Source organism: Miniopterus schreibersii, assembly GCF_964146895.1.
Source record: "Miniopterus schreibersii genome assembly, chromosome: 6".
NCBI lineage: Eukaryota > Metazoa > Chordata > Mammalia > Chiroptera > Miniopteridae > Miniopterus > Miniopterus schreibersii.
Window position 1 is genome coordinate 81,315,244 of NC_138107.1, and position 24,128 is coordinate 81,339,371.

The window sequence follows — 24,128 nt, forward strand, 5'->3', positions numbered from 1 at the left end:
CAGTCCGCGTCGCCTCTTGGAGGGTGGGGCGGGACCAGTCGAGAAGGTATTGATCCGAACGAGACCCGCCTCCGAGCCTCGCCGTCTTTTCCAAGCGCTTGCTCGTTCTTCTTCCCATTTGATGTTCACCCTACTCCTCAGAAATTAGGAATTCCGCGTGTCATTCTGCAGGTGCGTCATGCAATTCGTTTATGACAAATTCTGTTTTAGAACCAAATACTCAGAATTTGGCCGGGGCGCTTGTCACAACACGGATGAAATAGAGAGTGGGTCAACAAAGATACTCGGACACGCCGCTCGTGGGATTTTATTCTCTTGAGTTTTTTTGGTCAACTTTTTTGTACAACCAGACAACACATAATGACGTCCCATGATTCACAGATACCTACGCGACAGCCCTGAGCTTCCTCCAGTATCCGTCTCCATCCTGAACCTTCGCGGAGGGAACCGAGGCATTTAAGACACGTTTTCCTTTAGGAGCTCATGATAATTAAAAATCTAATTTTAAAGCATCCCAGCGATTTAACAGACTTAAAGGCAATTCAGTCTGCAAGCATTTATTGAACAACTACTGTGCGCCAGACACTGATGTAGGCACTGGGCATATAGTGGTCAACAAAATACAGTATCTTGTGGAGCTTCAAGTCGTATAAAATTCTCAACTAAGTAGAAAATAATAGTTTTGCTATGGTGGATATGATCTCTATTGTAATGCAGCACAGTACACTATAATTAGTATATCTTTTTGAAATAAAAAGCAATTCAGGGAGGTAGAGATAAGGATATCAATCGAATTAGTAACAATGGGGATGGAGATGCTGAATTAGAAAGGTACAAGGTAAAATAACTGAATTTCGTGACTGACTGCATGGGAGACGGGCAAAGTAAAAAATGGCCTCCTTAAATTGTTTTGCAAATTAGACTATAAACACTGATACAACTTACACAATATATTAGTTAGGGTATAGGTTCAGTAGCAGTAACAAATGGATATATTGTTGTTTGTGTGTGTGTTTTTCCTCTAACATTCTGCAATTGCTCAGTCCAGGCTGGACAGACAGCTCTGCTCCACACAATCTTCCAGGCAACTAGGTTCTACTCATTTTGTTGATTTACCACCGCTAGGGCGTTCTCCTGGTTTTTATGGTCAACATGAAGTCGCCACTCTGTTCTTGTTCCACCCTTGGGAAGAGGAAAAGAGCAGGTGGAGGGCAAGCAGTAGCACTTTAAATGGACCAAGTAGCTCCGGGCGAGGCTCAGCCGCGGAGGGCGGACCTGTGACTCAGGAATTGCCTTTGGATTCCGGTGGGGGCGGGGGCGGACTCCATCCCTGCAGAGGGCGTGCAGGAGGCAGCCCATCAATAATTCATGGCTGTTTCTCTCTCCCCCTCTCCCTTCCTTCCTCTGAAATCAATAAAAATATATATTTAAAAATGTACAAAGTAGAATTTGCACATACCATGTCTGCTCATATCCCAATTGCCAAAACCTAGTCGTGTGGCCACACCTAATTACGAGGGAATATGAGAAACATGGGCTCTAGCGGGGCTGGCAAAACTTGGACAGGGATGAGGGCTTTATTCATAAAAGGAAGAATGAGGATGGATCTGGGGAACAAGAGCAGCCTCGTCATGCCTCAGCCTCTCTAGGAGGTTAAGTACTCATGAGAACCCCTTTCCCACCAAATTTAACCCCTCTCCAGAGGAAACAACTCAAAAGTCCCAACCAGACTCTGAATCCAGCAGTATGTTCAGGATCTCTAGCTGACTCTAAGGAAGGAAAAGGCGATACTAGGGAGGACAATAACTATGTTTCAAACACACATTTGCCGTCCTCCCTCTACCTTCTGCACTAAGCAGATACATTGTTTTGCTTTGGCATAACAAGGCATAGCCACAACTTTCAGCATGCAAAACTTGGGTCCCCACTGCAGTAAAATGAGTCATAAAAATAATGCAATTTGCATCAGCTCTCATGTAGATCGAATATAATTTTATAAGGGAGTACAAACAAGAGGATAAAACAATGATGATACTTGAAGAAAACCACCTAAATATCTGTTCCTGTATATAAAGTTGATTTAAGATATAACCTCAGCCCTAGCCAGTCTGGCTCAGCAGACTGAAGGACCCCAGGTTCAATTTCAGCCAAGCATGTACCTTGATTACAGGCTTGATCCCTGGCCCTGGTCAGGGTGTGTGCAGGAGACAACCAATCAGTGTCTCTCTCTCACACTGATTTTTTTTTTTTCTCTCTCTCCCCCCTTCCTCTCTCTCTGAAAAGCAATGGAAAAATATCCTCAGGTGAGGATTTTTTTAAAAAAAGAAATAACATCAACAAACATATTTTATCTGGTAGGTAGTTCATATAATAAAGGATTATAAAAACAGATTAGGCCCTGACCAGGTGGCTCGGTTGGAGCATCATCCCATACACCAAAAGGTTGTGGGTTCGATTTTCAATCAGAGCACATACCTAGGTGTTAGGTACAATCTCGTTGGGGCGTGTACAGGAGGTAACTGATCAATATTTATCTCACACTGATGTTTCTCTATCCCCCTTCCACTCCTTCTAAAAGCAATAAAAAGATTTTTTTAAAAAACAGATTAGCCAACAAATTCACATTTTAAAAACTATAAACTCGGGGAGGGGGGTGGGGTGGGGTGGAATAAGTCAATGGGGAGAAAAAGGGACATTTGTAATATTTTGAACAATAAAAACAAACTACAAACTCAAATGATACTAAATGCAGAGATTAATAATTGAAAAGGTTTAAATCTGTACTGAGCTAAAGGAAGCCTTTAACATGGAATATTTACGGTACTTATGTTGCACAAAATGAAGACATTTTACTGGGTTATACTCTGTTCAGTTTGCCTTAACCTAACCAGGTATTATTAGTTATATACACTTTTTAATTCCATAGCATCAAATTTTTAATTGTAAATTTTCTGAGAAAAAAAAGATTAAACTTGAATAAAAATATCAACATACTTAAGTGGCTTAAAAGTCAGCTTTCCACACATAATTGGAAGATTTTAATTTTAAGTTTTTTTATTATCCCACAAATGTTACACTAGATAAAATGATTGGGAAAATACAAATAGATTCATTAAAAACACAGGCTGATTATTCATATCTACTACATTCAAAAGTATGCAAAACAATTTATATTGCAAAGCTGTAATTCCTTTTCCTAACAAAGCATTATTTTATAAAATTGTAGTGTTGTATTCATTTGATTTTAATACAAAATACTTATATATACAATACAATATAAAAGTAAACTGGTACAGTGCCTTCCACAAAGGGATATATTAAGGCGCTTTACAAATATTACCAATATGTTGACCCAAATTACTTTCTGTTTTAGATTAAAACAAACAGGCTATTGTTTCACTTTAAATACCAAAGGGATTTTTATTTTTGTTTATTAAAGAAAATTTCTAAAGTACCTTAGGTAACAGCAGCAGCAATATCTAAAAATCCTCCCACTGTATTTTCTAATTTCTAACATATTAAGTCAGAATAAAACATTTCCACTCACAGTTTTGCACTTGCAACAGCAGAAGGTAATCACTTTTTTAAAAAGTCATTCTCAAAGTGACTTCTTAGTCATACATTCTATAGTTTCTATTACAAATAAGGTAGAAAAGATACAGCAATAGGGCCTGCCTTAGGGTGTCACTGAACAATACACAACAGTATCTACAATTACATAATTATAGAACACATTTTATAAATACTATTGATATGCATAAAAGGGGTAAGTATAACAAAGACAGTTTTTAATGAGTGGAAAAATTTTAAAACAGAAAGCATGTGTAACCAATGTTTTCACTCCATTTCAATGGAAAGCATATAGATTCCTGATACTGTTCTTATCTTTTTGGTCAGGAAGCACCAGGTTCTATACTGGAAGAACTGGATATAGTTTGGGAATAAGACAGCTAATAAGTATATCCAAACTATTAAACCTACAGATTGTAGAGGCTTGTACAGCTTCAGATAAATACAAAAAGTTCATACTGTCAGGAAATTTCAAAAAACAAAATTTGTAGTGTCTGTTACACTTAAGAAATAAGGGCAGCACAGACTTTGTAGGGAGGGAGGGGGAGAAGACAGCACCTTAGTTTTCCTACAACATAAATGTAACAAAGTTGGTTTTGTACTATACTGCACCATAGTGCAGAGAAGTAAAACAACTAAACGGAAATTTAAATGTGACCGAGAAAGCCCAAGAGCAAGAGAGATGTCTTAAAAATTTGAGTACTGAGCTAAAAATTCTTGAACAAATTTGTTTTGCATAGAATTTTATAGAACTAATCAAATGTTCCATGAAGTGAAGACTGCCATCTCATAGTGCATTTTCTTACAATTCTCTGATTAGAAGTCCTTCAGAAATATTTCTTTATCAAGCCTGTCGAGCCAACCATGTCAATACCTTCAAAAGGGTGTGTTTAAAATGTCTTAGTGCTGTACCAGCAAGAGAGGCATTGATAGGGATATCTTATCACACAGTACAGAAGACCCTTTCCATCATAAATTATCAGTGTTTATACAAGATGTGCTAATCTGAACATTAATCAGTAAGTTTAAAGCAAAGTTCTTAGTTTAATATATCAGTGTTCTTATAGGACAGAGGTCCTTAACCAAGAGTTTATGGTAAGTTTCAATATATCCAGAATCCCTAAAATTGCACATATTTTATGTTTATGTGTTGATGTCCATTTTTCTCGGAAGAGGGTGTACAGCTTTCATCAGATTTTCAAAAGGAACAATGATCCCCCCAAACTCCCCCACTCCCATTACAGTGTGTTGTGCAGTGGTTTACAAGCTGAGCTCTGAGAGGGCCATCTACAGAAAGGTGAGAACTGTAAGCTAATAAATTTTTTTGCCCTCCCCAATTCAACTGGAACAGCTTTGACTTAATTTTTACTTACGTATATGATTTCCATTAGCTTTCACATAAAAAAAACAAAGTTTGAAAATAACTAAAATTATGCCTCGTATCCACAAATTATTTTGATAGAATTCCTTATCAGTGGAGCTTCAGAAAAAGAAACTACAAATTTTACTAATATAAGACTGGAGCCCTTTTCCCCATCCTAAAAGAGAAACTAAATGTATTTTGGTGTGAGACCACAAGTCTTGAAACAGAAGCCTATATAAATGTTGAACAGCATATTTAACCTTAAAATAAGTTAGGAGGACTTGAATTTTGACTAGGACCACTATGTACCACTATGTAACTTTCCCTAATTACTAATGGCCACGTGAATTAAGAGTTAAATAATAATTTTTTCATCAATCTGCCCATAGGTAAAATATTGCCAAATAGTCAATTTTCCTTTGCCAATAAACAATCCATGTATGCAGCACTATTCTGAAAGAGGAAACTTGTAACATTACTGATGACATAATCAAAACTGTCACAATATAGAAAAAGTACTATTCAAGCGCATATCCATAATTTCTAATAAAACTTTCATATGAAACTGAAAACCACCTCTGCTTAGGATGGTGGAAATCATTTTTTAAATTTCAAAGTAAAAATATGGAAAATCTTAGCTTTTAGTGTAAGAAATTTTGATTCATGGCAGCTTTGTTCCCCTTTAAAACTGGAAGAGCACAAACAGCAAATGGTGGAATTTTTAGTAAGTAGATGAAAATACACATGTAGTCTAATAAGATGAAAAGAACAGCCTTCATGTTTGCTGTAAATCTGTATCCATAAATATAGTCAGGCTTCTTTTTCAGCAAGGTATTGATGTGTTTTCCAAGATAACTATGGACAGACGACAGAAGAATATGCTCCTGTTAGAGGTTTTAAATTCAAAAGCAAACTAATTTCTGGATATAAAGAAGAAAGGAGACCTAAAAAGTCTTCTCAGAGTAGCAATCTAAGATCTACAGGAATCTCCAAAATAAGTATCAAGGAAAAAATTTCAAGGACTGCTATTATGTGAAATAACCTTGACTATAATCATGTATAACACATCAACCCAAATAATAAAAATTTCATATAATGCAAAAACAAAAAACAAAAACAAAACAAAACCCCCACCTGGAAGCAGCATTAAAAATACCAATATGGAAAGAAAAACGGTAGTGCTTTGCTTCTTTTAATGCCAGTAATTCTTGAGCAACAAATGCTATATTGAATATTCCACAGCAGGAAATAAATGTTTACCTATTTTTCCCTTCTGATGAGCATCCTGTTTCAACCCTATCACCCTGTATTTCTTAGTTCCAAGACATGAATTACACCAATTATCGTTAGCTGAGAACACTCACCACCATGATGGCTTAATTTCTATAGCTTATTTTGTACCAAAAACAAGGTTTATGAGCGGGGGGGGGGGAGCCCTGTAATGTGGGGTATATTTCATATTTGGTTACAGCAAAATAAAACTGTCTTTCAAAAACATTTCAAAAACTCTTGTCTTTTAAAATTATTTAGTATATGTACAAATAGATTAACCAGGCTTCTCCTTTTAAACAAAGCATGCTATTTCTTTATTTTCAGTACTTTAAGTACCAAGAACTGACTAAAATATTCAGTTCATAATTTAATTTATAACATTTTTTTTCTAAATTACTGATTATAAAGGCTGGAATAAATTAACATTTTAAAAGGATTTCCCATAATTTAGGATCATAAAATATTGTGCACAGAGCACAAACACACCAACAGCTCTGTCACATTTGCATAATTTTATTCTCAGAGCCTCAAAACCCCCTGCATTTCAGGCCTTTTTGCAAATCCTCATTACAATTATTTCCCAGTGTATTAAACATACACTAGATCACGATTTTTGATCTCTGAGCCTGTGTGCTGATCATCTTCATCTGACTGTTGCTCTGAGCCTGGCGAATTAATATATTCATATTCAATAGGCTTTGGATAATTATATGGGTAGCCATTGTCATCAAAAAACCTCCTAAAGGTAAATTCATAGAAAGCATGTTCAGGGTGCTTTCCATTTTTATACCATCCACTGAGAGTGTCATTTACACTTTCTTCCTCATTATCGTCACTCCATAACTTATCAGGATCAACAGGATCAAAATTTGATGTATCTGTTGGGTGTGTGATTTTAGGAATGTATGAAGCAGGTTGCTGTCTCAGGTCACTGGAGAAATCAATTGTTTTAAAAAATGGATGAGCTTTTATTTCATCAGCACCATTCTTGCCTAAACGATCTTCTGGCCCTCGGCAAAGTTTAATTATAAGATCAGAGGCTTCAGGACTCAGTTTAGCTTGCGGTGGAATATGAAGAGCTGTTTGCCAGTTGATAACCTTAAACACAATTTTTAAAAATTAGGAGGGAAAAGATAAATAAGAAGGTCAAAATTTTCTCCAAGTTCTATACCAAAAAGTCTTACCAAACTATTTGTAAAACTTTAAAATAAACTGCATGGTATTTTACCTTCCTTACCTTTAATAATGAATCACTGGTGGGAAATATACCTTTCTTCCCATCCCCTCCTCTTCAGCCAACTTATACTAATACTAGAGAAGACTCACTGTAAGTTTTCAGGACCGTTTCTAGAAATAACTATTTCTACTATGCCTCCCCTGTTCTATGTATTTACTTGCACCATAATATTTTGTGGTACCTATTTATGTCTGTGCTCTTCTACTACAGTATAAAATTCCACAGGGCTATAGAGCACGTTTTGTTTTTGTATTTTCTAGTGCTTGGCAAACCGCCTGGCACATAGTAGATATTCAGTAAATACTTATTATGGTTTTGAATAAACCAGAATGAGGAAGGCAGGGAGGAAAAGAGAGGGAGGGAGGGAAGAAGGGAAGGAAGATAGTAGACAGTCAATAAATATTTGTTAAATAAATGAACCCGATTCTTCTGTATTCATATAGGACATTATCAGCTACTGTAGAGGGAAGAAAAATAAACTCTCTCTTCTAGTACCTGTTCATCTTAAAGTTTTCTCCCAGGTTAGAAAAAGGAGATTCCTCAACTAAGAAAATGTCTTTGAATTTTCTGGAAAAAAATCATGATACAGTAGTAGTTATTTATGCCTGGCTCCATCATTTACTTCAAATAGGAGAAATAAATATATATAAGCAGCTGGACAAGTTCTTCACTTTAAAGTTACATTTAGGATTTTTTAGTTTAAGGTAAAAATAAAAAATAAAAGACTAGGCATAGCAAAACAAAAAGATTTAGTTAATTCAAAGACTGGTCAATAGAAATTAATGTAAACTGAAGCATAGAGAGAAAAAATGGAATAAAAAAATAAAAGCATGAGACATGTAAGACAATACCAAATGTCTCCCATATGTATGTATACTAAACTAATTAGTGGCCCAGGAGAGACAGAAACAGAAGAAATCTTTGAGTAATAACAGGGAACTTCCCAAACTTGATGAAGGTCATCAACCTACAATTCAGGAAGCTTTACAAACCTCAATCAAGATAAAACGAAAACTTCACATGGGCACATAATGGTGAAATTGCAGAAAACCAAACTTAAAGAAAAAATCCTAAAAGCAGCCAGACAGAGAGAGAGGTTCTAGCTCTGAGTAAAACGTAATAGGTATACTCCACCCTGTCTTTCCTACTGAATGCAGCTGTACACTTGGGCAGAATGCATGCACAGCTACTTGAGGACCCTGATAAGTAAAGTGTAACAGGCAGACTGAGGAAGAAGATAAGAATTTGAAGCACCAATGAAATGGTGGTGAGTTTACCATTTTTTCCATCTAGAATCCCCTCATCTAGACTCAAGGTAGCCCAAACCCTGAAGATGTTTAGTTCAGAGTGAGCTCTAGGAAAAGTCCTTCTGGTTCAGGCTCAGGGATTGGGAAAGGGTTTCCTGGCCACAACAGAGGTACAATAAGGGCAACCTGAAACTCTGAAAGGGAACCTTCCCCTTAAATTAGAAATTAAAGCATGTAGTCCCAAGAGAATAGACTGAATCCCTGTCACTTTTTCTGTGTGCTCTCGCTACCTTGTCCTGGATGCAGTCATGAGATGTGTGTGGCAGAGTAGGATAAATAAAGCCTAATTTTCTAGTCAAGAAACTAAAAAGGGAACCGCCGAAGGAACTGAAAATACCAGGGACATGGCAGAGGAGGAGGAGATTGTAAAGTTATTTACAAACTGCTGGGCTCACCCCCTAAACTGTACCTGTGTGGATCTAATCCTATAGAACACATCAAAGACTTTGAGAACTGAACTAAGAAGACCACAGCCAGGGAGAGAGCTTCCTAGCAATGTCAAGGCTTTGATAATGAAGCTGACATTGAAGTCACAAGCCACAGAAGGCTAGTTAGAGCTTCTAGACTGAATCCAACCAGGTTTAATGCCAAAACAATATGAACATTCTCTGTAACATTGACACAAAACCTAGAATCTCATAACATAATATTCAAAATGTCCAGGACATAAACCAAAGTTATTTGGCATTATAAGAAAAACAAAAATTTCAACCCACATAGTAAAAGAAAATCAACAGATATCAGTGTTGAGATAACAAAGATTTTAGAATGACCTGACAAAAACTTTAAAGTAGCCATTATTAAACTGTTCTAAATAAGGATGAATACTCTTAGAATGAAATGAAGACAGAAAGTCTCAGCAAAGAAATTAAAGATATGAAGAGGCACTAAATGTAAATTTTAGAACTAAAGAGTACCATAACCAAAATAAAAACTCAATGGATGGGCTCAATCGAATAGAGATGTCAGAGGAAAGTGAGCATAAATACAGATGGATAGAATTATGCAACCTAAACAAAGAGAAAAAAAGAGTTTAAAAATATAGCCCTCAGTAATCTGTGGGGCTATACCAAAAGGTCTAACACTGGTATCATGAGAGTTCCATGGGAAATAAGTGTGTGATGCAGAAAAGATCTGAAGAAATGATAGCTGAAAACTCCCCAAATCTGACAACAGATAAACCTATATATTCAAGCTCAGTGAATACCAATAGGATGAGCCCTAAGAAACCCATGCCTGGACATTCCACAATTACAACACTGAAAGCAACCAGTAAAAATGATGCATTTCTTAAGGGAACAATGATTTGAATGACTGTAGATTTCTCATCAGAAAGTATGGAGAACAAAAGGAAGTGGATATATTAAAGTTGGGCTAGAACTGAAACCCAGAATTCCATTCCAATGCCTTTCATTGTCTTGACTGTGTCTTTGGCAGAATGAACAATTTTACTTTTGATGAAGTCCAATTTCTCAACTTGTTCTTTTACGGATCATGGTTTTGGTGTCATTTCTAAGAGCTCTTCACCTAACTTGAGGCCATAAAGATTTTCTGTTCTATTTTCATCTGAAAGTATTATAGCTTTGTTTTATTTCTAGATCTATGGTCCATTTTAAATTAATATTTATGTAAGGTGTGATGTTTAAAACGATGTTCAGTATTTTTTTGTATATGGCTAACCAATTTTTCCAACACTATTTATTGAGATAATATCCTTTCTCCATTTGCATCTTTGTTAAAGATCAAATGGCCGTATTTGTGTGGTCCCATTCCTCCATTCTCTACCTGTTCCACTGATCTATGTGTGTACCCTTTTGCCAATATCATTCAGCTTGTATTACTATAACTTCACAGTAAGTCCTAAAATCAAGTAGTTGATTCCTCTTTGTTCTTCTTTTTAAAAACTGTTTTCTCTATCTCAGTTCCTTTGTCCACCCATATAAATTTTAGAATCGACTGATTTATATCTACAAAAATTCCTGCTAGCAATTTTTACTGAATTTGAGAAAAATATACAGATTTGGGGGGGAGCTGTCTTCTAATCCATCCACACAGTATGTATCTCTATTTCTTAAGATTTTTCCTTGGTTTCTTTCATCAATTTGTAACTTCAAGCACCCAGGTCTTGTTCACGTTCTACTAGATTTATACCTAAGTATTTCATTTTGGGGAAGCTATTGCAAATGGTGGTATTTTAAAATTTCAGTTTCTGGTTGTTCACTGCTTAAATACAGAAATACAATAGAGTTTTATGTATTACCCTTATATCCTACAATCTTGCTAAACTCATTAGTTCTATGGGTTTTTCCTATGATTCCCTGGGATTCTCTATATAGAAAATTTTGTCACCTGTTGAATAGGGGAAGTTTTTATTTCTTTCTAATCTATAAGCCTTTTATTTCTTTTTTCTTTTTTTAAATATATCTTTATTGATTTCATAGAGAGGAAAGGAGAGGGAGAGAGAGAGATAGAAACATCAATGATAAGAGAATCACTGATTGGCTGCCTCCTGCATGCCCCTGACTGGGGATTTAGCCCACAACCCAGGCATGAGCCCTGACCAGGAATCAAACCCCGATCACCTGGATCCTGGGTCCACACTCAACCACTGAGCCATGCCTGGCTGGGCCCTTTTATTTCTTTTTGTTGCTGTATAGCATTGGCTAAGACTTCCAGAACTATGTTGAATAGGACTGGTGAGAACAGACATCCTTGCCTTTTTCTTGATCTTAGGGACAAAGCATTCCATTTTTCACACACATATACACACTTACTTATATATATACATATTAGAATGAAGGTGAAATAAAGACACTTTTAGACAAACAAACCTGACAGAATGCATTACCAACAGAACTGCACTAAAAGAAATTCTAAAGAAAATTAAGCCCGGTCGGGCGTGGCTCAGTGGTTGAGCATCAACCTAGGATCCAGAAGATAGGGGTTCGATTCCCGGTCAGGGCACACGCCTGGGTTGCAGGTTAGGCAGCCGATCAATGACTCTCTCATCACTGATGCTTCTATCTCTCTCTCCCCCCCTCCTTTCCTCTCTCTGAAATCAATAAAGATATGTTAAAAAAAAAATAAAATAAAAAACCAATATATTAAATGCAATGACAGAAGTAGTTACAACTTGGGGAGGAGCATTATAGAACAGATGACATCTCAAGGCATTCTCAAAGAATGATCAGACACAAAAAAACCCCCCAAAAAACCCCCAAGATCAAGGGTTGACCAGGCTTCAGAAAGAGGGAAGGGTTGTGGAAGACAGAAGAGAAAGGACATTGCAAACAAAGGAAATGCTGTGAACAAAGGTACAGAGGACAAATTATTTGGACTTTAACCATGAACAAGGGAACCACTAAAGGGTTTTTAGTGTAATGGTTTATAGTAAAAATTTTAGGCATTTAAGTGCCAGAGGTAATTTCAAGTGCAGGTACAGTAGTCCCCTCTTATTCATGAGGGATATGTTCCAAGACTTCTCCAGTGGTGGCCTGAAACCACAGATAGTACTAAATCGCACATATACTATGTTTTTTCCTATATATACATACCTTTTCACATAAAGGAAGCACTTTATGGTTCCTCTTTGGCATATCTGAATTGCCAGCATCACTACTCTTGCACTTGGGAGCCATTATTAGGTAAAATAAGGGCTATTTGCATACAAGCACTGAAATACAGCAGTGGCTCTGGTAACTGAACGGCTACCAAGTAAGTAATGGGGGTAGCATATACAGCGGTAATTCATGTCCCACATGGGACAGAACAGCACAGCACAAGATGTCATCATGCTTCTCAGAATGATGCACAATTTAAAACTTACCAGTTGTTTATTTCTGAAATTTTTCAATATATTCAGACTATGGTTGACCACAAGTAACTGAAACCGCAGAAAGTGAAACATCACATAAGGAGGGCCTATTGTATAGACATTTGTTTGTGGTTTGGAGTTAGAATGGGCATGGAAGGAAACAAAGCCAGGAGCCAACAGGTGATAAAGAGTAAACTGAAATCTTTAAAAAGTACTAAAGATTTCTATAGAATGAAGTATGAGTACTGCTTGTGAGTGAGGGAGAATGTAAGAGGAGTGTGATGAAGGGACGATGGAGATTAGAGAGTTGATGCATGGAATCTTACTGGGTTTCTATATCCTTACAAGGTCATTCATTCTTTAAAAAAAATGTGATTTAATTGATTTTAGAGAGAGAGGAAAGGAGAGAGAGGAAAGGGGGAGAGGGAGAGGAAAGAGAGAAAGAGGAGGAGGGGGAGAGGGAGGGAGGGAGATCAACTTGTTGTTCCTCTTATTTATGCAGTCATTGGTTGACTCTTGACAGGGGATCAAACCAACAACCTTGGCGTATCGGGACAATGCTCTAACTGAGCTACCCAGCCAGGGCCAAGTTAATTCTTTAATTCCAGAATAATTCCAGCCCTCTATGTAAAGGGCTGATAAACATCTGTAATGTAAAGGATTTTGTGACAATTCTTTTGGTATAGATTTTATACCTTACCTTCATTTGTGTTTCTAATGGTGTTTGTGCCAAAAAAGGAGGTTGTCCCACCAACATTTCAAAAAGAATTACACCAACACTCCACCAGTCACATAACTGTGTATAGCCTAAAATAAGACACCAAAATGATATTTATAAGCACTTTTAAAAAGTATCCAGAATTAATGCAATCATAATTAACATTAAAACACCAATTGATATTATAAAATTAACACTTTTATTATAAACCTGAAAAATAAGCTACATTCTAATGAAGTTTCAGCTGGAGAGCATTTATAAAACAAATGTTTTACCTGTTCGTAACAACACTTCAGGTGCAATGTAATTGGGAGTCCCAACCAAAGAATGTGCTTGACATCGCTGGTGCTGGCGTGCAGCTCTCCGTTCTAGTGGCTTCAGTCTATCTCCACATCGGCAGTTAGAGGGGTCACCCCATTCGTTACTGAAATCCATGCTATCTTGCCGTGGATGGTCACCTGTAAAGTAAAAATAAATAAATAAAAGCAACAAGAACAAGAGTTAACCTAGAGTGTTTAATTTTTGGACATCATGGTTTAGAGTTAACAATATTCTCCCCTATGACAAGCTAAGATACAATGTATACCAAATCACTGATGGTATTTATTAATGACTGGAGCCCTCAATCTGAGACATTAATAGAACAAGTTTTACACTAAGAAAAATTAGCCCAAGATTCAGTAATGTATTCAGTGTTAAATGATGATTAAGTCAGGAGTAAGTAAGATTAATAATTTCTTATTCAGACTGCTTCCCATTACTACTCTGGACAAAGTTCCAAACAAATTAGATCAGTGTTTCATTCATTCAACAAGTGACAATTATAAATAAGAAAGATAGGATTGTTCTCTCAGGCAGCTTCTCTGTAGGAAAGAAACACAACAAACAAACAAATACATATGTACGAAACATAGTGATGCATCCCATGTTGAGAATCAACTGGGGTGACGTAACAAATTGAGGTAATGTTTAAAAAAAAACAAAAAACGGGAATCAACAACTTGAAAACTAGGGCAAGGCATTTTATACAGAAACAACAATAACAGAGAGAAGACCAGTGTGGTTAGAAAAGAGAATGGTAGGGCCCGGCCGAGCGTGGCTCAGAGGTTGAGCGTTGACCTAAGATCCAGGAGATCTGGGTTCGATTCCCGGTCAGGGCACAGGCCCGGTTGCAGGCTTGATCAATGGCCCTCTCATCATTGATGTTTCTCTCTCTCTCCCTTTCCTTTCCCCTCTCTGAAATCAATAAAGATATATTAAAAAAGAAAAGAGAATGGTAAGAAATGGAGTGGGAGCCAGTGCATAAAGATTTTGTAAGCAAAAGACATGGTTTACCTTTCGCTCCAAGTACGGGGGGGAAGACACTGGAGCGTTTGAAGCAAGAAAATGACAAGGTTTGATTTATGTTTAAACAGAGTATAAGGGAGAACAAGAGTGAAAAGAGACCAGTTAAGAGGCTATTACATTACAGTTAAGCTTGGACTATGATGGTAACAGTGGTGACGGAGAAAAGCAGACAGATTCAGGATATATTTACAGGTGGAGTAAGCAGGACTTATTGATGGACTAGATGTAGAGAGTATGGGAAAAAATAATCAAGGTAACTAGGTGGGTGATGGTGGCATCATTTACTAAACTGGGGAAGACTGGAGGGTGAACAAATATAGAGGGGGACAAATTAAGAGTTGTTTATTGGTAATGTTAAGTTTGAAAGGCCTATTAGAAATCCATGTGAGAGGGAGATGCCATTTCTGGAGAGATTTGGAAGTCACTGACATAGAGATGGTATTTAAAGCCATGATCAGATGAAATCACCTAAAAAAATATATCTAAAATTAACCTAACTGTAATCATCATCTGGGATGTTTGATTAAAATACAATTTCTACCCTCCAGTGAAGTTTTTCAACCAGTACACTGGAATAGAGTCTAAAATCACATTTTTTAAGAAGAACCCCAAGCAATTCAGGTGAATCTGGAAAACATTATACTACAGTAAGCTGAACATTAAAGTAGGTTCAGGTGTCTCAGTTCTATCAATTTACTATCAGTCTACTCCTGTTTACAGATGGCTAATAATACTTACCTCAGAGGATTGCTGTAAGTATTAAATTAGAATATATGTAAAGCACCTAGTCATAGTAAGTATTCAACAAATGTCAGATCGACTTACACTTCCATTAGCGCTTGAAGGGATCTTGGTGAGGCACTGTGGTGTAGTAGAAATAACATGGCCCTGTAATCAGACAAACCTGGGTTCAAAGCCTAGCCCTTACACTTATTTTCTGTCTGACCTTGGGCAAGTTACTTCATCTATCTAAGCCTTCGTTTCTTTATTCTGCCTTGTAATGACGTTGCGAGGATTAAACAGAATTATGTACACAATGTATTTAAGATTAAATAATTTGTTGTATGGTCATATAATGGAATCCTAAATAACAGTGAAAATAAATGTTACATGCAGTTAAGACAGATGAACCTCAAACATAAAAGTCAACATAGAAAAATACATATAGAATGACTACATTTAAATAAAGATTCCAGAGTAGGCAAAATGAAATAATATATTGTTTAGGGATATACACATATATAGTAAAAATATAAAGAAAAGTAAAAAGCTGATTACAAAGTTCTGAAATAATGGTTACCTCTGTGGAGGAAGGGGATTTTTAAGGGGTTTCAAAAGTACTGACAATCTAGTTCTTAAGCTGAATGGTGAGAATGGGGCTTCATTTAAAAATTACTTTTAAAATGTTATTTGTCTGACATATTTAAAAATAACAAAACACGGTTAACTCAAAAATGTTAATGATATTTAGAAATAATTGAATCTAACACTCTTACATTTTATGAATCTAAATGTCTACAGGATTCACCCATGGTTATCCAACAGAGTCAAGATCTAACCTGGGACTTCTGGGTCCCATCCAGTGATAATATCATCTTACATTTTATTATGTCAATAACTCATATTAATATGTACAAATTTTATGATTTTACTCACCACTCTGGTAGTACTTAGAATCATGTGTCCATCTGAAGCCAGTGCAGAGGCCGAAGTCAGTCAATTTAATATGACCATCACGATCAATCAAAATGTTATCGGGTTTAATATCTCTATGAATAAAACCCATTTTATGAACACTTTCAACTGCACAGGTAAGTTCTGCTATGTAGAATCGTGCCAGATTTTCTGGAAAGATGCCCATTCTAATTAGTAGGCTCATCATATCACCTCCAGGAATATAGTCCATTACAAAGTATAAATTGTCTTTATCTTGGAATGAGTAATACAGACGAACTACCCATTCGTTGTCAGCTTCAGCCAGGATATCTCTCTCAGCTTTAACATGAGCAACCTGATTTCGAAGCAGAACATCTTTCTTTCGGAGAGTTTTTGTTGCATACAATGCCTTAGTATCTACTTTTCTTGCTAGACAGACTTCACCAAACGCTCCTATTCCTAGTGTCTTTATCTTCACAAACATAGACTTGTCCATTTTAGCCCTCTTAAGACGGATGTAATTAGACTCTTTTTGGCAAAGCATCTTTCTCATTTGGTCCTGGGCATCTTGAGATAATCCAACCTAGGCAAATAAGCTAAATGTTAAATGAAGAATTATTTTCTACACAAAATATTAAGAAATAGCTTGGAAAATTTCAGGCATATATTTAAAGGTTAAATGCATATAATTTTTAATAAAGCATGTTAGAAATCTAGAAGATATTTCAGAGAAAATTATCAAAAGTGCAGCTTAAGGGATAGTTAAGAGGATACAAGGTAAGTACATATGCGGATTCTGCTGTGGAAAGCATGATGATACCAACGATCAGCTTTCTACTCCTCTCTAATGCACTCAAAAAAATGTTCCCCATGTGCAATACCCAAACATCTGTTCACATGCATCCTCATCTATCCCTCCATGCATAATCATTCCAAATGATTAGACTGCCTTCACTATATGCTTCTCTTTGTACAGTACCTAGACCTCAAATACAGTGGTACCTCGGTTTTCCAATGTCTCTGTTGGCAAACATTTCGGTTTACAAACGCCTAAACCCGGAAGGAAATGCTCCTGCTTTTGAACACACCTTGGAAGTCGACCAAGCCACACAGCTTCCGCTGAGCACAAGATCCTGAGGCCTAGCTGTCGGCTGGTGATCCCTCGGTTTTCAAACATTTCAGAACTTGGTCTTCCGGGAACGGACTCCAGTTGAAAACCAAGGTACCACTGTATTCTTCCTCCCATTTTACCCTTCATTAAAAGAAATTCTTTCACTCCAAGTTCATTTATTCTAAAAAATGTATGTATTAAGAACAGAAAAATATCTTCTCTAATCTAACTACTCATTAATAGCCTTACCTTTTATCTTTCTCAAGGCATTAGAATAAGGGTAGGACTCACAGCCATCACTAACACAAAGTAGGTTTCTCCTACTTTGTTTAAAAAGAAAAACTTGTGTGATTGCAAGGTATCTTTTAGATATTTTGGAACATTTCAAAGAATAGTGTGACTTATGAAGATAACAAAACACAGATAAAAACCAAAACCAACTTCTAACTAGACATAAAATACCTGGATTTAGAAGGAAGGAACATTTATTTTTGGCTAGCTAACAACTAATTAAAGGGTTAAAATAGAATGGGAATTTGATTTGAAAAATAAAGTCTAATTCTAGAATGCAAGACTAAATAAAATACAGCAACCTCATGCTTCTGTTAGGATGCGCATTTGCATGCAAAATCTTTTAAGAAGGGTGGCATGCCAGACTTAGTATAGAACTGTTTCTCTTAAAATCTTACTTGCCTACACAGTAATGGAGGCTACAGAAGTCAGCAAAGCTTCCAACACCATAAAAGTTTAAACCAGCTATTAGTGAAAGTGAAGAGGAAAAAGGAAAAATAAACTAAGAAAATACATACAGACAGACTTTAGTAAGAAATCATAAGAGCTAAAATATGGATAAATCATACAGATTACACGGTGTTTATCTAACAAAATTCAATTTATAGCAGGAATAACAACATGTGAAGTCAGATTTAGAGAAATAATTTTAAAAGAATGGTTTTCTTAAGTTGTGTGAAAAAATTTCATCACAAATTTAAGTCTCTTGAATTCTGAGCTATAGATATAAGATTAGGAGTCAAACCTTTGAACTTTAAACACATGATAATGATGATGATAATAGTACCACTGTATCTAGTGAACAGACCTATATGGAATCATAACAGAGATTAAATTTATTCTGATTTCCTTTTAAGTGGGCTTTGATCTAATAATTTCGGCACATTTTTCCAGGACATTATAAAGTAAGTTAGAGGGGTGAAGAACTGAAGGGAGATGTCTCTGACACTTTCAAACAAGACCAGCCTGATGAATAAGCCTACAAGCCCAAAATTACTGAGTAAAAATAAGTGTTTCATAAATGTACCAAGAGATGAGACCAGATAATTTTAGCATTTTAAAATATTGTAAGGTAACATGTAAAACCTAAAAATAACCCTTGTTCCAATTTCCATATAAAGGAATTATGTATACCTCAACTGTAAATTATGTTTTTCTTATTAGAAAGAATAAATTTTTTACAAGAATTCTGAGTAAATCTTGAAATACTAAAATAAAATGCTATCATCAAAATATTTTAATGTTTACTTATTTTTAAATAATTGATATATTTAGCTACAAAAAGGAAGAAAAATACTGGACCACAATATTTTAACATAAACACCAAATAGATGATCAAGTATAAAAATGGACATTTTAAAAGGTTTTACCCGCATCATTTCATTCTCTAATTGTTTTTTACGATGTAGACGTTGCTGATGAGATTTGAGAACATTTTCTACATGTTGCTCCATAAAGAATTTAAATGCCTGAGGAGAATAACTTTGAATACGAGATTCCCTTCGCTCTTCATCTTTCTTGTTTTTCCTAACGGTGATGGGTGAAGTTGTAATCTGTTTCTTTTCTTTATCCCCACTCTCAACATTTTCAAAACTTTTTTCACCCTCATCTTCCTTGGGCATGCTCGGCTGATCCTCTTTGTTTTTACTGATTGATTCATATGGAGGAACAGATGGGTTTTGGTGCAGCAGATGTTTTGGATAAGGTGGTGGTGGACCTTGATAGTTTGGAGCTTCAGCAACAGGTGGCATAACAGTTATATTTGAAGTGGTACCTTCAGAAAAAGGACTAGGTTGAACAGTTTGAATTGGCTGTGGTATCCAAGAAGGGTGAGTAGGTGCTAAAGCAGTCTGTAGTTCTGGTTTTAACACGCGTATGCTTTTCACGGGTTGTTGAATTGGAGCTGGTGTAATAGCAGTGACTGTTGTAGCTGAAGGCTGAGAATTAGCAGGATGACTTGTTCTATTTCCTAGTGGGTTATTAAAAGAATTTGACCTCACTGGTATGTTAGGTTGCCATGTAGGGATTTCATGCCCGGTGCTTGGGGACGACTGGGCTGGAGCTGAAGATGACTGAGGCCAAGTTGTTTGCAGTCCAGGAACACTAATGTTATAGAGTTCCATGTTATGACTATTTCTATTTGGCACCATCATAGATTGAGGAATATTTCCATTTGTATATGATGAAGGAGCAGCAGATCCCCCTGTTTGTAGAGCAGAAGGGCTTTGTCCATTAGCTGGGGTCAGAGGATATGGAGGGGGTGGCTGCCGATTCACTGCACCAGCAGGGACATTTTGGTGTATCATAAAATCAGTTTGACCACTACCATTCTGAATTCCAGGTCTCCCTGGTGGGAAGTTAAATTTGTTAGAATTCTGCATGATGATTGGTTGTCTGCCCACAGGAACAGAACTAAGCCCTCTCTGTCCTTGATTCGGAGGATTCATTGGGGACGTGTTCAGAGGTGGTGGATAGCCCTCCTGCCAGGCTCCAGATGGAACAGGAGAGATTCGGGACATGACGTAGTCCATATTCCCGGAATAGCGCTTTGTTTGAGAGTTTGGTTCCCATGAGGGGGGAGGTGGAGTTGTACCCCTTGGAGGGGGAGTCTGGCCTCTTGTGGGGGGTGGAGGAGTGACACTCCTTACTTGAGGAGGTGGTGGAGGGTTTACTCTCTGTCCATTGCTAGGGTGAGCCTGAGCAAATGCTGTTATACCAGATCCTGACAAAGGTTTTCCTACATCTATCTGCGAGTTGGGACTTTCAGAACGATAGGCTGTACTTTCTCCTAGTGGTGGGCCATGTCTCTGAGGAACTAAGGATTCTTTAGAACCTTTCCAGCTTTGTCTGCGGTTAACAGATTGTTGCACACTCCCTACAATCATAAAACAGAGAAAACACATTTTTAACTTCTTATTTTTGAAAAATTTAGTTTGGAATTCTGACACTACAAAATGGTAATTCTCTTTTAAGAATTATAAAAATCAAATTTCAGTAAGTGGTTTTATTTTACCTTTTTAAATTTTATTTTTGACTAGGTAATACATTCTCGTAACTCAAAATTCAAAAGGTACAAAAGAATACCCACCTCTGTCCCTTAACCAACCAATTTCCTTCCTTGAAGGTAATAATCTCATTAGTAAAATATTTTAGGGATACACAAGTGAATAGTATACCTCCTATATGTATTATTATGCCCTGCTCTTTTCATTAAAAAACTGCAAATTCTGTATCAATATATAGTGATTCCTCACTTAAAAAAAAGTTATCATAGTTTTTCACTGTACAGATGTACCCAAATTTATTTAATCAGTTCACCTATTGATGAATATTGATTGTTTCTATTCTTTTGCTTTACAAAAAAAAAGCAATGAAAACATTTGTACAGATTTCATTTAATAAATTATTAGAAGTGGCATCAGTGAGCTAAATAGGTCCATTTGTAATTTTGTTAGATACAACAATTTTAAATACATTTCAACATGGCTTTAAAAAAAAAAAAAAAGACAGCAGGGCATTATTAGCTGAACACTAAATAAGGTATGGATTTTATAGAATTTTTAATGGAATTTCCAAATAAATAAAATAGGCAAGAAAATATATGATACTTCTCAAAAAAATACTTAAAATAGTATGGCCACTTGGGAAAAGATATATAATACATTATATATATAAAATTTATTTGCATAAAAAACAATAATATAAATTAACACAATCCAGAAGGATTGAACATTTAAGTGTTAAAGATGAAACCTCCTAGGAAAAAACAAGTGATCACTGAATAATATTGGGATACCTCTTTGGAAGGTCTTCTCAAGTATGACAAAGGTAGAGAACATATAGTAAAATACTAACAGATCTAAACACATAAAACATTTATCACCATCAAAACAAAACAAACAGAAACACCCACAAATTTGAAAGGTCATCATCATCCTGGGAGAAAACATATCTAATAAGAGATACGAGAAAAAAGTAGTACATGCTCAGAATGTACAGTTTAACACTACATTTCACGTAGGCTGGCCAGCATCTTGGGTCTATGACTTCAAGGGAAGTCATCCCTCTGGGCAAGCTAGACAAATCCTTTGGCCACCTTCCTCAGAGAGTCAGCTGAGGCTAAATACACCATGTAACTCACGCAGCTTTCACAGCTAAAATGTAAGACACCTCAACCCTAGAGCAGAATGCCATCCCTGTTGTTCTGTGCATCCCATAAAGCTCTGTGTACTCCCACCTCCCAAACCCTGCCACAACTACCCTCTAGACATGCTCTGCTTTATAACCAGCAAATGCTCGTATATCACTAACCTCTGCTCCAAGCTTTCCCACCACCTCCTTACAGCTGGTAATCTTCTGCTGACAGCCCTTCGCAATTAAGGTTATTTTAAAAAATAAATTGGCTAAAATGTGGGATTTTACCTCTTTTCTCTCCATTTATGCTTCCAGATCATCTGTTTCCTTCATACTCTTTTTAAAAAGCCAGCTCTTTGGAAATTCATATTATCTGGGAGGCTGCATTCATTTCTCTTACCTAGTGAACTCTTGCTTGCTTGCCCTCAATCACTCGTAACTTTGGTCTACCCTAAGCCTTGCCAACATTCTATAACTTCAACATCCACGTGGACAAACCATAACCTTCACCTCTCAGTTTTCCCATTCCACCTCAAATATCACTCCCAAGATCACATTTCTAATTTTGATAACATCCATATGTTTCTCTTTCAAAATCACTAATTTAAGGTTTATTCTCTCAAACAACTTCTCTTTCTCATGTTTATTCCTACTTCAAATGTTCTTCAACCTCAGCCAGACCTATCAACCCTCTACTTTATCAGTCCTCCTCTTCCTTTATGGCACACTTTAACCAATTTGAATCCATATTACATCACTTCTTTCCTCCCTCTGTATCCCCTTTCTCCTCTCCTCATTTCTCTTAATTCATTAAATGTTTATTAAGCACCTATATGCCAGGCACTGCCCTAAGCAATCCAAGTACATTGGTGAACTTATAAGATAACATCTCTGGCCCCATGGAAACTACTTTCTTGATGGAGAAGAATGACAATAAATAATTAAATAAATATACAAGGTAACATCCGGGCACAATTACTGCTATATGAAGGAAATGTAAACGGTGTCAAATGATAGTAGCAAGAGGATAGAAAGGGATGAGCCAGTGGTCAGAAAAGGCTTCACCAAGGACATGACATATGACCTAAGACTGAGCTCTGTGTTTTAAATTTGCTCCTGAGATGGGAGCTTGGTATTTCCAAGAACAAAAAGAAACACAGTATGGCTGGAGAGCAGTAAGTGAGGGGAATAGCGATACTAGATGAAGAGTAATGAAGCCATGGAGAGGAGGATGCAAGGAATGAGAAGCAACTAAAGGCAGAGAAATATGCTCTGATTAAGGATTTAAATTACCCTTTTGGCAATATTCTGAACTCTCTTTCTTACTTTGTATTTGCTTAGTAAAGCTCCAGTTACAGATGATTCCAGCTAGAGAAGATGATGCAAAGAGCAGACTGATTCTACCATAAATTCATGATCAGCATCATCAAATAAATGGCCTCAGCACTGCCAGAAAATCCTAGTGTTTCATTTGGTCTCCACCATGACTCCTGCCAGTCTCTTTAAATTGCCTGTCCCATTCCTCAGCCATCACTCTTAGCAGATGACTTGATTTTCTACTTCAGAGAAAACTGAAGGCACAGGAAAGGAATTCCCTTATCTTCCCTACATAACCTGGGCCCATTTGCTCCTTAGAGCAAAACAGTTGTTTCTCTTCCTATGTAAGACTAATAATCTCTCATCCCATGCTTTAGATCCTTTCTTCTCCTGGCTTCTCAAGAACCTTACTTGGCCCTTCTCTCTTGAATATTTAATTGCATCCTCTTAACTGGAGTCTCGTAATTATCTTTTAAATTTGCCAAAGTCTTTCCTATTAAAAATATTAATAATAACAAGGCTCTCCCTCCACTCCCATATAGACCACTTCCTCAAAGTGTTATTTGGTGCCAGTCCACAAACTGATATTGGTCCACAGGAGAAAAGTATGGAAGTGGAGAGTAAAAATTTAGAGACTTAAAGAAATTTGAGCCCAGCCGGGTGTGGCTCAGCGGTTGAGCGTCGACGTAGGATCCAGGAGATCGGGGTTCGGTTCCCAGTCAGAGCACAGGCCCGGGTCGTGGACTAGGCAGCCCATCAATGACTCTCTCATCATTGATGTTTCTATCTCTCTCTCTCCCCCTTCCTTTCCTCTCTCTGAAATCAATAAAGATATGTTAAAAAAAAAAGAAATTTGACAAAATAATTTAATGTCTATTAAAATGTGGTAATGAAATATTTGGACTTATATTTGGTATGTTGTTTAAATTTTTAACTTTTCTAGTAATTCATCAGTATTGTATTTTATAAAATTACTAATCTGTAATAAATT

The 24,128-nt window shown here is 36.6% G+C and overlaps 1 protein-coding gene across 1 annotated transcript in view; it reads right to left on the reverse strand.

Moving 5' to 3' along the window:
* Positions 1–3,039: 3,039 nt before the first annotated feature.
* Positions 3,040–24,128, reverse strand: part of LATS1 (large tumor suppressor kinase 1) — a 31,051-nt gene continuing 9,962 nt past the window's right edge. Inside the window, exons 4-8 of the mRNA XM_081140679.1 lie at positions 19,057–20,561; positions 16,285–16,867; positions 13,557–13,739; positions 13,264–13,370; positions 3,040–7,303 (exon numbers count right to left, since the gene is read on the reverse strand). Of these exons, the coding sequence (XP_080996805.1) occupies positions 6,794–7,303; positions 13,264–13,370; positions 13,557–13,739; positions 16,285–16,867; positions 19,057–20,561 (2,888 nt within the window). The 3' untranslated portion in view covers positions 3,040–6,793. The remainder of the gene's footprint in view (positions 7,304–13,263; positions 13,371–13,556; positions 13,740–16,284; positions 16,868–19,056; positions 20,562–24,128) is intronic.